General features: G+C 36.2%; 2 protein-coding genes and 1 pseudogene across 2 annotated transcripts; all 3 read right to left on the reverse strand.

Annotated features, from left to right (window-relative positions):
* Positions 1–3: 3 nt before the first annotated feature.
* On the reverse strand, positions 4–1,833 carry LOC140014207 (monolignol oxidoreductase AtBBE-like 15; annotated as a pseudogene).
* A 5,440-nt stretch (positions 1,834–7,273) lies between these two features.
* On the reverse strand, positions 7,274–9,165 carry LOC140014439 (monolignol oxidoreductase AtBBE-like 15). Its single transcript, XM_072065321.1, has one exon. The coding sequence runs from the start codon at positions 9,103–9,105 to the stop codon at positions 7,441–7,443; it is 1,665 nt and encodes a 554-aa protein (XP_071921422.1). The 5' UTR covers positions 9,106–9,165; the 3' UTR covers positions 7,274–7,440.
* A 5,829-nt stretch (positions 9,166–14,994) lies between these two features.
* Positions 14,995–17,002, reverse strand: LOC113707941 (monolignol oxidoreductase AtBBE-like 15). The gene has a single exon (XM_027230350.2). The coding sequence runs from the start codon at positions 16,911–16,913 to the stop codon at positions 15,261–15,263; it is 1,653 nt and encodes a 550-aa protein (XP_027086151.1). The 5' UTR covers positions 16,914–17,002; the 3' UTR covers positions 14,995–15,260.
* Between the last annotated feature and the right edge of the window lie 96 nt (positions 17,003–17,098).

Genomic DNA, 17,098 nt, shown 5'->3' on the forward strand with positions numbered 1-17,098 from the left:
CTTTCAGGTAGACAAAGGATCAACAATAGGTATGCTTTGTTCATGTCTAAGGAAGTTATCAGGATCAACTTTTGTGTTAACAAGCACTAGTCTTTTCCACTTGTTTTTGAAGTACTTAGTGCCCCGTGAACTTGCTTCTGGAAAACTTGTACCACCATCAATAGTGTTCACTCCCAAATCAAGATCCCTATAGTCCACAAAAGCTGCCCTAGGAGACATGCGAACATATGGAGTCATGAATTTGTACAACTTTGTAATCCAATCAATGGCCCGTTCGACAAATGAGTTTTTTTGGATGTTTGCCTAAAACTTTACTATAACTTACTGTAGAAGTTGTAGGAAAAATTTTTAAAGTGTGTAAATTTTTAGATATTTTGAAGTGTATAATTTAAAAATTTTGAGAAGTTTTTTAATGTTACCGTAGATAAAGTTGTTAAAAAACTTGTAGCAGACAAACTTGACCAATGTGTTCCTTCATACTTTCCTCATCATCTCCACTTTCCCATGATGTTAGCCACTGAATCATAAATTTTGTGCCATTTCTGTGAGGATAAGGAGTTTCAGATTCTGAAATTCTACTCATCATTCCACCATGAGGACTCCGAATCATCAGTGGTGAATCTTCTTTCAGAAGCCCTTTCCATATTCCCTCAACGGCCTGTTCCGGGATTGGCCCTTTTTCAAAGTCTGAATTTAAAGTTTGAAGTATTTTTGTTCAATAATGGCTTTCCTTGAAGCAAAAATACAGGTGTTATATTTCTGGGGTATCGGACTATATAGAGCACTGGTTCAATCCAGCACATTGCAATGCAGTCTTCTTGTGTTAATCCCAATTAAGGAAAACCTTTCTTCATTACTTTTAGGAGTCTATCGCCATCAGCCCTTCCAAGAAATAGAGCCTCGTAGGCTGTTTCTATAGTCCTCCTTCCTTTCTGATCATCGGTTGAATTTGTCAGCTGCAAAAGAACTCTAATGAAGAGATCCTCGTCCAGGTGATCAGCAGCCTGTTGCCATCTGTATAGGAACTTAGTTGCTCCTTGTTCCAAAGTTCTTTGAACAGTAAAAACTGTCACAATTGATGGTACAGGCACCAACCGTAGTTTCCAAACAAGAGGGGTACCAAAGCTCCCTCCTCCTCCACCTCTGATTGCCCAAAACAGATCCGAACTCATGGATTCACGATTAAGAATTCTGCTAGAAGAATCAACTATTCGAGCATCAACAACATTGTCAGCCCCAAGGCCATATTTTCTTATCAGAGTACGATATGCTCCCATAATGTAGCCACCAATTCCAACATTGGTGCAAAGACCCGCTGGAAATCCGTGAGTTCTACTTTTCTGAGCTATCCAAGAATAAACTTCACCAATAGTTGCACCTGCCTGAACTCATGCGATGTTTTCAGCTATACTGACATTGCTAGATCCAAGATTGGAAAGATCGATCAGAAAAACATGGTGATTTTGTCTCAGTAGTATAAGAAAGGCCTTCATAATCATGCCCTTCAGTGCAGACTCTGACCTGAATGCCAAGTTTTCTGGCGCATATAACAGCTACTTGAACTTGGAATTCATCCAATGGTTTGAAAATGAGCTTAGATTTGTGCCTGGATTGCTCCAAGCACCTCAGGTTCTGAGCAGTAGATTCAAGAATTGAAGTAAAAGCAGAATTATTTTGAATAATAAAAGCTTCAGACATAGGGAGCGAAGGATCAGTATTTGAACAGACACGACAGTAAAATTCCTCCTCAATTGAATCTGAAGCAGCCCATGAAGCTGATAACAGGAGAACGGCACAGAACAATGGGAGGATGACAGAGCTAGAAGATGTCATATTTCTTGTTCAGGTCACAGGGTCACCAATCTGTTGGAAAAATAGAGCATAAGGATATCAAGATGATATCAAGACTTGTATTGAGGGCTGTTGGAAAAAAAGAGCATAAACAAAGATATCAAGATGATAACAAGACTTGTACTGGGGGTTGGAAAAAGAACTTATGTTTGCATTCATCAACTCACTATTTATAGCATTTATATAAAACAGACTAACATACTTTTTAAATAACAAAACTAGTTAGCTAATAAATTGACACAATCTTCTACTTAACAAATCGTATCAAAAATATTTGTTAACAACTCAACATCATCTCTTGTTAATAAATATCCTAACAACTACGTTATTCAACAATTAACTAACTTATTCTAGTACCAAAAGAATTTAGAAAAATCTGCAATAATTGGCATATCTCAACACAGCCTGAGGATTGGGAATGACCCTCCTTAACATTGGTTTCCCATCATTAGGAATTATTGGTTTTCTTTTTTCTTTTTTTTTTTTTTGTTTTTGGTATTGATGTTTTCACTCAGTTTCGGGCATTGTCCGAATCAAGATATTCCACTGTACGATAAAGAAGTCTTTCCTAAAAAATACCCCACATGACAGTAATATTGAAATAAGATGTTCTCTCTTAGTTTGGACAGATACAAGTTTTACTATACTAGGGATTAAGTAATTGGAAGATGCAAATTGGAATTAAATCTCAACATATGAAGAGACTAAAGCTGGGTTGTGTTGTCGAGTTCAAGTAAGCCAAGTAACATATCGTGTAGGTGTTGTGACTACAATAAATTGTGTTTTTCTTGGGATTAAGCAGCTGTAAGTTGAAGATGCAAATTAGACTCAAATCTCAATACATATGAGACTAAAATTTGATGGTCATGTTGAATTCAAGTAAGCCAAGAAGGGAGAGAATTGGATTGAGTAGTACCGGGGGAGGGGGGGAGGGAGCGTAAGTGAGAAGTCTCAAATTCGAGAACTTTCACTTAAAAAAAAAAAAGAAAAAAGAGAGCCAAGTAATTTATCATGTAGGTGTTGTGGAACTTGGCCATTTGTAATTTGAGGAGGTCTTTGAGAAAATTTTTTTTAAGCAAAATACACAAAAATGATAATAGAGAGGATTCCAATAATGGAAAATTAGAAGGGCATTGAGTAAGGCATTTTGCAGCTTATGAGCAGGGAAATAACCCTAAGACATTGCATGAAAGCACCATTTTTTTTCTTAAATCAGCAAGGGAGGAGTGAGATTTAAAAAAGAGGCAGGAGAAGGAGAATTTGAATCTTAGACTTGTAAGTCATGAAGTCTAAACTTTATCTATTAGATCAAGACTTTCTCGGTCTGTATTTGGATATAATGCTTAAATCAACTAATAATTACTTCTAATTTGATAGATACATATTAGAAAGTCATAAAATTGAAGGTATCTTGTAAACAATCAAGTTTAATAATAGTTAAGTTTATAGGAAACGTGAGAATGAAATTAATCATTCAATTTAACATACTTTTGTTTCACTTTTTTTATTGTTTTAATCCCCTTACCGTCCCCACACTCTTCTGAACCCCAAGGTGGTTATGACGGCATTTCAAATCATTAGGGAATTATATTATAATAAGTAAAACCACAAAGGGTCACTTGTAATATATTCCAATGGATCCGTCTATGGTAGGTATTACATTTTTTTTTTAAATACGATAAATCTATTTTATCCTATACTAAGGGGAGGGGACGAACCTAAACAGGTTCAGGAGTAATTCGGAGGGAACTGAACCACCATCGAACCAAACGAATACATAATACACCTACCTGAATTTTTTAAAAATAAAAAATTATTTAGATGTAACATTTTTTTATGAGAGATAAGGGTTTTTGATAGGTCCACCCAATCCATTTAGATGGTGGCCACCAGCCTTGGGCTGGTGGTACACTTAGGTGGTGGCCTATGGTTGGTACTACTACAGTAGTGAAAGGATAGCTGTGTGGTTTAGAAATCAACGGCACATGGGCTTGTTTGGAAGCCAAGTTTTTGGCCTAGTTTTTTAGCTACTAGTTTTTTAACAACTTTTGCTACAGGAACCCCAAAAAACTTATCAAAATTTTTTACCTACACACTTCAATAATACACAAAAACTTTCCCTTCAACTTTTCTTCTTCTTTTTCCTCCCCCAGGCCCCACCCAACCGGCCACCACCTCCACCACCGCTTCTGGAGCCGGTAACTATTCCGGCCAACTTTTGCCGGCCTTCCTCTTTTTTTTTTTTTTTTTCTCTCCCTTCCCTCCCTTTTTTCAAAATCTCTTTTTTCTTTCTCCCTCCCCCTCCCCTCTTTCCCTCTGCCTTTCCACGCCACCTTTCCCCTTTGTCCGCAGTCATCTCTTCCCCTCATCACCAGCGCACGCCGCCACCTCGCCCCACGTCTCTCTCCTCTCGCGCGTTTCTCGGTCTCCGCGGCCGGACACCACTGCCCACGGCCGCGCGACTCCAGCGACACCACAACCCTTCTCTCTCCCTTGCAACGCCGACGAAGCCACCACCACCTCGCGCGACTCCAGCCCAACTGTCGCCCCTCTGCCTCCCGCCATGCCCCCTGGCTCTACCATGTGCAGCCGTTCCTCCTTGGCCGCGACCCAAAGCCCTCGTGCGTTCTCTCTCCTCTTCGCAACTCCCACCTTGCCGCCGTTCCTCTCAGCTCCCTCCACCACAGCGCAGGGGTGGGGGAGGGGGGTTGCGGGCAGAGGGAGAGGGAGGGGGAGTTTTTGCAGGGGTGGCGGGGCTGAGGGAGAAGGCGGGGGGAGGGGGTGGCGGGGCAGAGGGGGAAGGGGGGAGGGAGGTGGCGGGGCAGAGGAGGAGAAGGGGAAAGGGAAGAGAGGGGTGGCGGAGGTAACGGGGAAGGGGAAGGGGGAAGGAAGAAGAAGAAGAAAGAAAAGAAAAAGAAAAAAAAGAAAAAGAAAAAGAAAAAGAAAAAGAAAGAGAAATGGAAAAAAATTTCACCTTACAAAAACTTCTACAAAATTTTTTCAAAAACTTCTACAGTGCACTACAGTAAAGTTTTAGACAAACTCCCAAAAAACTCAGGTTCCAAACAGGCCCATAGTTTACTAAATTCAAGGCGGCTGTGTGTATCGGAAAGCAGAAGTAACTCACAGGTCCAAAAGCACGTGTGTTACAATTAGTGGGGCCACACTAGAAATAAATCTCTTGAAATGATAAAGAATGGGAAAAATGGAAATTATTTGAGGCTAATTATGCTATTTTTAGACAGGGCAAATGGCAAATAAAACATGAAATTAGAATCGTATATGAATTGGAACAATTAATGGAGGTCAAATGACATTTAAATATTTTATAAATAAGTAAACCCACACAAACAAGAATCTACCGATAATGTGGTGCAATCGAATTTGCATAGATTACAAAAAAAAAATCAAAACTGCTAAATTAACTAAACAATGAACTCGTAGTTACAAATTAGTGAATTTACCAAACAAATTATGGTGATGCATACTTACACTTAAAAGATAATATGTTATTGTAGATAAGATTAATGGTACGAGTACAATATAACTTCATTTACTGATTATTTTCTATACTTTAATTCAATGTAGATTTTTTAAATACATTTGCATGCTATCAATTGATTTATGTCCTAATTTTATATTCTTTTATGCACATATATATATATGAGGTGCTACGTTATTCATGTATGTTTATATATATATATATATATATATATATATGTATGTATTTATCATATATCTACTTTCTTAATATTTTATATATGTCTGGATATGAATAATTGAATATAGTTGATACATGTATTATTATTATACTCGTAAATAAGAATACTCTGAGTATATTAATACTTATATATATATATATGAGACAATGGTTATTATTTATGTATATACTATGCAAAAATAGTCTAGTAGACATATCTTTGATGCAATGATATATAGTTAGTTGAATTCGAAATCGATGTATACCTAAATGGAAGAATTCATTACAATTTTCCTAAATCTCTTTCCGAATCATCCTACATGGTACATTGCATTCATATGAAAATTGAATTGCCAAAATCAATTTGAATTCGGTGAAAAATGCAATACGTTTATCATGCGCTTCTCCTATTGGAATTTCATGGTTTGGCAAATGCATGGAATTCATAGGGGATTTAATTAGAATTTACAAATTTTTTGTTTGAATTGAAGAAGATTTCATTGAGAATTAGAATTGCCTTTTTTTTTTTGCTACATAAGAACTTTTTATCTTTTGCATTTAGTTAGTCATAGTAGAAATCAAGTAAATTAAATTTGTAAATTTTTATGCAGAAGAAAAAACAAATTAACACATTACGTTAAAGACCAAAACTAGTAGTTAAATATAACTTAACCAATTAACTAGTTTTTATGTAGTCGAAAATCGAACACATTATTCACAATGAAGGATATGATAATTTTCAACATAATGAAGGTAGATAAACTGTTTATTATAATAATTTTCACAATAATAAATGCAATAACAATGACATCCCACTTTAGAATATAATAATGTGGTAGGAAATATATGCTCACAATACGAAAGAATTGATATTTTTACAAGGCAGTCTCCACAATTTCATATCCCTCTCCTGACTTTTGATGCTTTCTTTATTATTCCTTTGCTTATTTTAATACTACGGACCCGCCCTTCCGACAAACTTGCGCGTGGGCTTTCTGTTGCCAGCTTTTTGCATTGCGCACCACAAATACACCTTAATTTCACAACACGTTTATCCGTTCTTTTTTATTGTAAAAAAAAATATATATATATATATTATCATCTGGATCATGGTTTTGTCACCTAGGTTCATCCCGAATGCAGGAAAAAGGACAAAAAGAAAGAAAATGAAAGATTTGACCACCTCTTCTGTCTGGACCAATAATTCCTCGACTGTGTTTTTCACAACAATATTCAACTTGGTAACTTGCACAGACAAGCTTGAAAAACTGGCCAAAGATGTACGGGTTTTGCCAAGCTTGAGCTGGTCCCAAGTTGAAAATTGCTTATTTTCTTCGACCATTCTAGTCTTACAATATCAAGGCAGAAACTCGGGCTTAAAAGAGTTTCAAGTTAGTTTTTGCCAAGCTTGAGCTGGTCCCATGCAATTTGAAAATTGCAAGTTTTCTTTGACTATTCATAAATGGGAAACAGATTAAGTGCATCAAAAAACAACTAGATTAGTAATGAGCTTCTCTTTTTTTTTTTTTGAGCAGAAGGTCCAAATGTGCAGTTCTGGTTACATCAACATGAAGGTAAAACTAATCAGGATCACCTGTTCCTTCACAAGCACAAGCACTTCAAAATTGTTAGTGAAGTAGTTAACACCCCAAAGGCTTACTATCATGAAACTTTTGTGACATTAATCTTGTCTTCTCCCAATTGAAGGTGAAGATCTCCTAATAGTTCATATAATCTTCTCTTGTGAATTTGGATATATTAGCCAGGAAAAAGGTAAAAACAGCAATATTTACGTGACCAAAATGAAAACAAGGGACAATATAATCCATGATATACATAAAATTTATCAAATATTGGCAAACAAAATGATCAAATACCGTTCCAAGTAATCAGATGAAACCGTGCCAGTCCTCTTTTCTCTTCTTCTTTGCGGTAGAGAAGGCATCAGTAATAGGTATGCTTTGTTCATGTCTGAAGAAGTTTTCAGGATCAACTTTTGTCTTCACAAGAACTAGTCTTTTCCAGTTGTTTTTGAAGTACTTAGTGCCCCATGAACTTGCTTCTGCCAAACTTGTGCCACCATCAATACTGTTAACTCCCAAATCAAGATCCCTATAGTTCACATAAGCTGCTCTAGGAGACCTTGGAACATAGGGAGTCATGAATTTATACAACTTTCTAATCCAATCAATGTGTTCCTTTATTGTTTCCTCATCGTCTCCACTTTCCCATTTCGTTAGCCACTGAATCATGAATTTTGTGCCATTTCTGTGAGGATAAGGAGTTTCAGATTCTGAAATTCTACTCATCATTCCACCATGAGGATTCCAAATCGTCAGTGGTGAATCTTGTTCCAGAAACATTTTCCATATTCCCTCAAGGGCATGTTCTTTGATTGGCTCTTTCACGAAGTCTGACTTAGCTTTGAAATAAACCTTGTTGAGCAATGGTTTACCTTGAAGCAAAAATTCAGGCCGTATAGTTCTTGGGTATTCGGCTATATATAGCACTGATTCAATCCAGCTCATTTCAATACAGTCTTTTTGTGTTAATCCCAATTCAGGCAAACCTTTCTTCATTACTTTTAGGAGTCTGTCCGCTCTTCCAAGAAATAAAGCCTGATAGGCAGTTTCTATGGTCCTTTTTCCTTTCTGATCATCTGTTGAATTTGTTGGCCGTGAAAGAACTCTAATGAAGAGATCCTCGTCCAGGTGATCGGCAACCTGTTGCCATCTGTATAGCAACTTAGTTGCTCCTTGTTCCAAAGTTCTTCGGACAGTAAAAACTGTCACAATTGCAGGTACAGGCACCAACCGTAGTTTCCAAGCAAGAAGTATCCCAAAGCTCCCTCCTCCTCCACCTCTGATTGCCCAAAACAGATCCTCGCCCATGGATTCGCGATCAAGAATTCTGCCAGATGAATCAACTATTCGAGCATCAACAACATTGTCAGCTGCAAGGCCATATTTTCTCATCAGAGTACCATATGCTCCTCCTGTAATATGGCCGCCAATTCCTACGCTGGTGCAAAGGCCTGCTGGAAATCCATGAGTTCTGCTTTTCTGAGCTATCCAATAATAAACTTCACCAATAGTTGCACCTGCCTGAACCCATGCGCTGTTTTCAGCTATACTGGCATTGACAGTTCGAAGATTGGCAAGATCAATCAGAAAAAATGATGATTTAGTCTCAGAAGTGTAAGAAAGGCCTTCATAATCATGCCCTCCACTCCGGACTCTGAGCTGAATGCCAAGTTTTCTGGCGCATATAACAGCTACTTGAACTTGGAATTCATCCAATGGTTTGAAAATGAGCTCAGGTTTGTGCCTGGATTGCACCAAGCACCTCAGGTTCTGGGCAGTAGATTCAAGAATTGAAGTAAAAGCAGAATTATTTTGAATAAAAAAAGCTTCAGAGATAGGGATTGAAACAATAGTATTCGAACAGACACAATGGTAAAATTCCTTCTCAATTGAATCTGAAGCAGCCCATGAAGCTGATAACAGGAGAAGGGCACAGAATAATGGGAGGATGACAGAGCTAGAAGATGGCATATTTCTTGTTGAGGTCACAGGATCAGCAGTCTGATGAATGGCATATTTATTGAAGTAAGTAGTATAATTACATCTTACATTTTCGTATTACTAGGATATGGCAAGGGTCACCTCATAGTTTTGGCCCAAATTTTGTCATGGCGTGGGCAGCAGAGCGACATCACACCAAAACCAAGAAGAGTCATGGCAAACAAACAATTATGTGACCTGCATTTTGAGACTTGTCAATTTATATTTACTAAGAATTAACATTAGGAGGGTCCTTTTTGGAGAGCTTTTATTAACAAAAGATTGGTACAGTTTTTACCATGAATATGCATTAAATAATCTCCTACGATGTGAACAAGTCAATCAAAATATACAAAAATTAACCTCCAACATCGATCATGATCTAAATGCTGGCTTTGTGGCATTCACAAAATATATAGTTCTAATTATTTTTTTTTTCCACTCCTCTTGGGACATCTACATTCATTCTTACAAGCCTTTCTAAGAGTGATGTCCAGCCCAACTAAGATTTTGTTGCATATTGGAATATGGGATCGTTTTAGTTCGGGTGGAGGCCGCGGCCCTGGAGAAAGTAAAAAAAGTGCAAATGGTTTGAATATTCTTCGTCCATGTAATTCGTATAGGATTTAAAAAACGGAGACTAAGGAGGAGGAAGAAGGAAATAAGAATTTAGGACCTCTAATTTTTAAAATTTCAATCTCGATAATTAAATCAAAATCTTCTCGAAGGTATAACCAACGCTGTTCTTATTCTATGACCCAGTATTTGGATTGAATAAAAAGACAGTTTATTGAGAAGGTGAAAACTTATTGCAAGCTAAAAAAAATTTGGATTGAATAAAAGGACCCTTTATTAACCACTAGTGATACAGGCACACCCGATGTGTATGCAATGTAGGAATAATCACTTTGCATAAGGAAGAATTTAGTATAAAATTTTCATAAACAAAAAAAAAACTTTGATCTTTAAAAGTTTTTTGAATAGAATTTTAATTACTTGGTGGGTACATTGTTTGCGGATGGTTATGGGTAAAATTTAGTTGTGATTACATTGGTTGACAATATGAATAACATGTAATGAGATGGTAAAGATATCTTTACAATCATAAAGTGTGTGTAGATCGTTTTAATTTTGTGTTAATTTTATGCGTTTACCCTTATATTTATTATCCATTAACCCTTGTTTCTGTTTCAACTGATACATAAATCCCACCCAATTAAAACTGTCTCCCTCCAATTCTCATGTTCTTCCTAATCAACGGTTTTTTACTTTCCAAACCATCTTCTAAAAGTCTCCATTCAATTAACCTTTTCTCCCAAATTTTAATGCAGCTTCATATGGTACATTGTACATATTTCTGTATGATACGCTTTTGATTATATATTATATAAAATAATTATATTCACTTGCATTATTTATTAAAAATATTTTTCTACAAGTTACACACGCATCGAGCATGTCTCGATAGCTAGTAATTAAATAATTGCGAGGATAAAGTTGAAAAAGTTTACATCAAATACGATACTCTTCCTTTATATATATATATATATATATATATATATATATATATATAGTATAGATGTTTAAGTCAAAGTTTGTAAGCTTTGTCCTTTTCAAATAGTGCATCGTGTCTTGAAAACTTTCTTTGTTTGTTGACATGTCGCGGTTCGGAATCTTCACTATCTATCGTGTGCAATGTTGACCACAACTCATGCGAAAGAATGGAGTTAAAATCCCAATGATAATCTTTTGTCGACAGATGAGATGACCAGTGACGAGAGATCAAGTGGAGGCAATTGTGTCAAATCACCCACTAAAATCCCCAAAAATATGTAGAAAATTGAAGGTTTGCCATCATTACACGTCAATGGAATCTTATGGGCATTTTACACTCGTCTATTTGTACCTGTATCCAAATAAATCAACAATACTTAAAAATAAAGGAACAACATCTTGTATCGACAAAAGAGACTTAATTTATATTTATTCTTCCTCTCTGTCTATTCTCATCATGTGCTCCCATACATAAACCCATTTGAAAAGTTTCTTTAATTTCTTTCACTACACATTATTGAAATTCATAAAAATTGCTCATTCTTTAATTCATCTCAACAAATAAATCTATAGAAAATTTATTAGGGTCGTAAGGGGAGCAGAAGAAAAATCTTTTATTAGAAATTTGACATATAGATGCTCAATTATAGATTGATTATGTGCACACATATTTTTCAGCACCTTGGAATGAAGTAAAATTTCCTTCTCAAAAAATTTTCCTATATATATGTATACATATATATATATATATATATATATATATATGTATATATATATTGATTTTTGATCATGTTCACAACTGTTTTTATATCTTATCTTACAACAATATTGCGCCAATGTGCCACACAAATTTTTTAGCATGACCATTATAATTCTTTATAGTTTCATGTAAAGTAAAAAACCAACCAACATTACCAAGTTAGCTTAAATGCCTGTTATCTTACATATTTGATACTTTTTAATAATGCTTGAAAATCAATCAACTTAACGGGGGATCTACTAAACTCCACTGTCCAGACAATTGCTGACTGGAAGGTGATAGAGCAATTATTGAGCACATTTTTCACTGTTATTCTGTTCTAATTTTAGCTACTCATCACGGTACTAAGAATTGAGATTTTGCTTATATTTCGTATTTATACAAATTATAGGTGGCTGGCGTTAAAAGTGTTTTTGTGAGGTAAATTTCCAGAAAATCCTCTATTTCGAGGCGTGCCCACCTCAGAAATTGAGGAGATACGTTTAAAAGCCGGACCCACGAGCTTCGTAGCAGCAGGAAGGCACTTAGGAATTCAGGTCCACGTGGACCGCGAGGGCGCATGGGATTAAAATCCCTAAAAGGCTTCTACTGGCAGCGCTACAAAAAGGCGAAAGAGCCAGAATCACCTGGAATCAATCATAGTTATTAAACTCGTCCCGGAGGGGAGATCGGCGAAGGAGGTGGGTCAAAGGGTCACTGGTTCAACCGGTGGGTGAGTGGTTGAACCAGTGGGTCACTACATATATTTAAATATTATATATTATAAATGTTGATATAGGATATATGACATAAATTATAATAAATAATGTCATAGCAAATGCTCATATAATTTAATTTGCTATAAAAAAAATTAATTCATATAAGAATCAATAAAATATAAAGTTATTTAGTAATACACCAAATTTCAAGTATAAAATTTTATCTATGTTTAATGTAATTATCTAACTTATTTATAAATTTTAAGTGCAAAAAATTATTAAAAATAATATATGTTTTTAAAATGAATTATGTTATATGTTATTTTTGAAATCCATATCATAAGTTTGGGGGTCATAAATTTTTATTAGAAGATTCCAAATAAATTTGTTTTAGAGAAATGAAAAAGAAAGATAAAATGGAAAATGTTTATATATTATAAGTAAGCAACCTTATCATCGTCTCGTCAAGTAGCCTAGCGGTTGCGTCGTTGTTGCCTTGTACCTGGTTCTTAGACAAAATCGGACGTACAAGGTTCAACTCTTGGCATAAGCATAAAATTTTTATATTTTATATGAAACCTGGTTCTTAGACAAAATCGGACGTACAAGGTTCAACTCTTGGCATAAGCATAAAATTTTTATATTTTATATAAAATTTTTATATTTTATATGAAACCTGGTTCTTAGACAAAATCGGACGTACAAGGTTCAACTCTTGGCATAAGCATAAAATTTTTATATTTTATATGAAACCTGGTTCTTAGACAAAATCGGCCGGTTTTCCGGTTTAATCCGGTCGAATCGCCGGTCCGTTGACTAGTCAACGATTTGACTGCTTAAACGATCCAACCTGAAATCTAACCTGGTCCCATGCCCGGTTCACCTGTTCGACCACCGGGCCGGGCCGGATTTAATAACTATGGAATCAATTAGATTAGTTTTTTTAGCTTCCTTGGGTGTCAGACGCTTTGGCCCTTTTTGTCTCTTCAGCAGCAATTAAGAAGCCAGAATCACGCGAGCTTCATAGTTTTAGCTTTTGTCTCTTCCTATTAGACAATTTTTTACTGGCGGCTTGGCTCTTGTCTTTTGGCAGCCGACTTTCTCTAGTGCTTTACTTTTACTTTCTTGCTTTACTAGAACACAGAGACCAAGAGATAGTCAAGCCCCTTTGTTTGTTTTCCTCGTTACTTCATTTTTTCTAATTTTTCGACAATTAATTGAATGGTTTCAATTAAATCACGCAAGATGAATATGATAAGGAGCTGCTAGGTTTCATCTTTTGTGGTGCGCTCCTTTTTTTTTAGCTAATAAAACATCATAATTTTATTAAAATTCATACTAATGATAGAAATTACATCATTAACCATACATAAATATCAAAGAATCGATTTGAGAAGAATAGATACTACATATCCGAATAACAAATAAAAATTAAGATAAAATAATTGTTGTCCGAAGAACATCTGTGCATGTTTCTAACCGCTAGATTTACTAATTAATTATTTCAAAATTCAGATATTATCGTGAAATGTGTCCAATAGACCCAAGAAATTCTATATCTAATAATTGAAACCTAAAAAAAAACTCGGGTCTAAAAGTAAAAAGGTGAAAGAAAAACTACCTATAACTCTCGCTAAGAAACCTAGTAGACAAGAAAAGTCTAAGAACTATGAAATCCTAAAAGAGAAGAAACTCTCACTAAAAAAATTATAAGAGAGTCATTCACACCAAAAAAAAAAAAAATACGGAAGACAGGCTCCCACCACGGAGAAAGATTAAGAAAAAAATCTAATATCTCTCCCATGGGAGGGTTGGAGGATGTTTTAGTTAGAGAGTTTTTTAAGAGAGAAGAAAGAGAGTTTTTCATAGGGAGATTATACAGTAACAAGTGAAACTACTTGGAGCCATTTGTTATTTGCCTAGAAAAATAGGTGTTTCACATTCAAGCATAAATAGTTGTATAGAAAATGACTGCCAAATACTCTAGAAGGCATAACCTACTGTTCTTATTCTATCACCTAGTATAATTTGGATTGAATAAATAAAATACAGTTTACTAAGAAGGTAAAACCTTATTGCAAGCTCAAAAGATACGAGGTTGATCGTGTGCAATTTTGACCATAATACGCACAAAGGAATGGTGGAACGGGTGGATTTATTTTAATTAATTTTGGTTAAATTATATAAAACCCCCTTGTAATTTTATCTATTACCACATAACTCCCTTAATGTTTCAAAATATTCACTTCACCCCCCATAGTTTTACGTAAAGTGAAAACTTGACGAAAAATTGTCTAAGTAATGTCATTAATTGAATTACCAATAGTACTCTTACTTAAATGTTAAATCAATCGACGGTTTAATTATCTTGTATAAAAGCGTAGGGGATTACATAGATAAAAGCAAAAATTATTGAGGGTAAAATGGATATTTATACAAATTATAAGGGGGTTACTTGGAGATTAAAATTTTATCATACGTGTTTTTAGAGCATTTTTTATATAAATGCGTAACTGATTGCGCATTCCATCTGTTTTCCACTTTACATAAAAGCATAAAGGAGTTATGCGGCTATTTTGAAAATTTAGGTGGCTCATATGACATTATGTAAAATCATAGGGGGTTATAAGTTATTTATCCTTAATTTTTTGGTACGTGCTGAAAAATGTTTTTTGGTGTGCTCCTGAAACTATGGCAAATTGCATATGACAATGTTGATGCATAAGCTATCAATTGGTAGAAATTTGATCAAAATGATGAACAGTACCAAGATAATCAACATTTATACACTATTGAACAATGATGTGGAACGACACGCTTCCGCTGCCGCATCAAACTAGGAGGAAAAACCATTGAAGCCATCCAGCAGAATGGGAAGATGAATTGCAATTTGATTTTAGATATTCTTAAAGAGAAAAACAGGAAAGCATTCAATACTTCTATGCCCTGTGAAAGTAAATGAGAATACTCAAGATGCAAATGCATCGTGTTGTCTGTCGGGGTATTGGAACTCGGAAGTTTTGAAACAATGAAAAACAGAAAACAAGGAAACAGAATAAAAAAGAAAAGTTCAGCAGATCTTGGTAGTCAAAGTCATCTCCTTTCTTGTTCTAGTAATCAAATGTAGCCATGGTTCAGTTTATCATCTTCTTCTCATCTCCTTCAGAGAAGGAATGAAGCGTTGGAATGCTCTGTTCGTGACTGAAGAAATTGTCCGGATCAAATTTTGTCTTCACCTGTACGAGTCTTTTGAAGTTGTCTTTGAAGTATTGACTGCCCCAAACACTTGCTTTCAGATAACTTGTCTTACCATTCAGCTTATCCACTCCCAAATCAAGATCCCTGTAATTCACATAAGCTTCTCTGGGGCACTTAGAAACATAAGGAGCTACGAAGTCATATAATTTTCTGATCCAACCAATGTGTTTATTTGTAGTTTTCTTGTCTCCACTTTGCCATGATGTCAGCCACTGGATCATAAATTTTCTCCCTTTTCTGTGAGGAAAAGGAGTTGCAGATTCTGGAATTTTTCCCATCATTCCACCATAAGCATTCCAAATTGAGAACGGAGAATCTTCTTGTAGAAACATTTTCCATATTCCTTCCATTGCATATTCTGGGATGGGCTCTTTCACAAAGTCTGACTTGGCTTTGAAGTAAGTCTTGTCAGAGAGTGGCTTCCCCTGAAGCAAAAATTCTGGCTTTATAGTTCCTGGGTAGCCGGCAATGTAAAGAACTGATTCAATCCAGCTCATTTCAAGACAATCTTTTTGTGTTAATCCCAACTCAGGAAAGCCTTTCTTCATGACTTTTAGCAGTCTGTCTGCCCTTCCAAGAAACAAAGCCTGGTAGGCAGTTTGTATTGTCTTCTTTCCTTTCTGACCAGTTGAATTCGCAGCACTTATGAGAACTCTGATGAAGAGATCTTCATCAAGAGTGTCAGCAACTTGTTGCCACCTGTATAGAAGTTTAGTTGCTCCTTGTTCCAAAGTTCTTGGAACAGTAAAAACTGTCACAGTTGCCGGTACCGGAACCAACTTTAGTTTCCAAGCAAGGAGGATTCCGAAGCTTCCTCCTCCGCCTCCTCGAATTGCCCAGAAAAGATCCTCTCCCATGGATGCACGATCAAGAATCCTCCCTGTTGCGTCAACTATTCGAGCATCCACCACATTATCTGCTCCAAGCCCGTATTTTCGCATCATTGGACCATATGCCCCTCCTGTTATGTGACCGCCAATTCCCAAGCTCGTACAAAGACCAGCTGGGAAACCACGGGTTCTGCTTTTCTGCGAAATTCTATAGTAAACTTCGCCAATTGTCGCACCTACTTGGACCCAGGCGCTGTTTTCTTCTATACTAATGTTGATGGATCGAAGTTTGGCAAGGTCAATCATCATAAACGGGGACTTTGTCGCAGAAGTATAAGAAACGCCTTCATAATCATGGCCTCCACTGCGGACTCTGAGCAGAATGTTGAGCTCTTTCGCGCAAATAACTGCTGCTTGAACATGGAATTCTGTCAATGGTGTGAAAATAAGCTCAGGCTTAGGCCTAGATGGCGCCAAACACCTCAGGTTCATGGCAGTAGATTCCAGAACAGAGGCAAATGAAGCATTATCTGGGGTATGAAATGCACCAGAAGAAGGTATGGAAAGATCAGTATGAAGATTTACACACTGGTAGAATTCATCCTCAATCGAATGATGTAAAGCAGCAGCCGATAATGAAGCTGATGGTAACAGAACTGTGAATAATGGGAGAAGCATGAGTGAGATTGAAGATGGCATTTCCTTGGTTGAGTTCTTGTTTTTGCCTTAATTTCTGTGCAGGCTAGCAAGTCATAGGTTGATTGAATATATATACACTAACAAGTAATGTGGTTTTGGCGAAGTTTGAAAAATACTTCAACTTGGAAGTTAGTGCTATAAGCCTATAATCATTTCAAACTGAAGAATAATTCAATAAAAGCTGC

Source organism: Coffea arabica, chromosome 9c (genome assembly GCF_036785885.1).
Source record: "Coffea arabica cultivar ET-39 chromosome 9c, Coffea Arabica ET-39 HiFi, whole genome shotgun sequence".
NCBI classification, from domain to species: domain Eukaryota; kingdom Viridiplantae; phylum Streptophyta; class Magnoliopsida; order Gentianales; family Rubiaceae; genus Coffea; species Coffea arabica.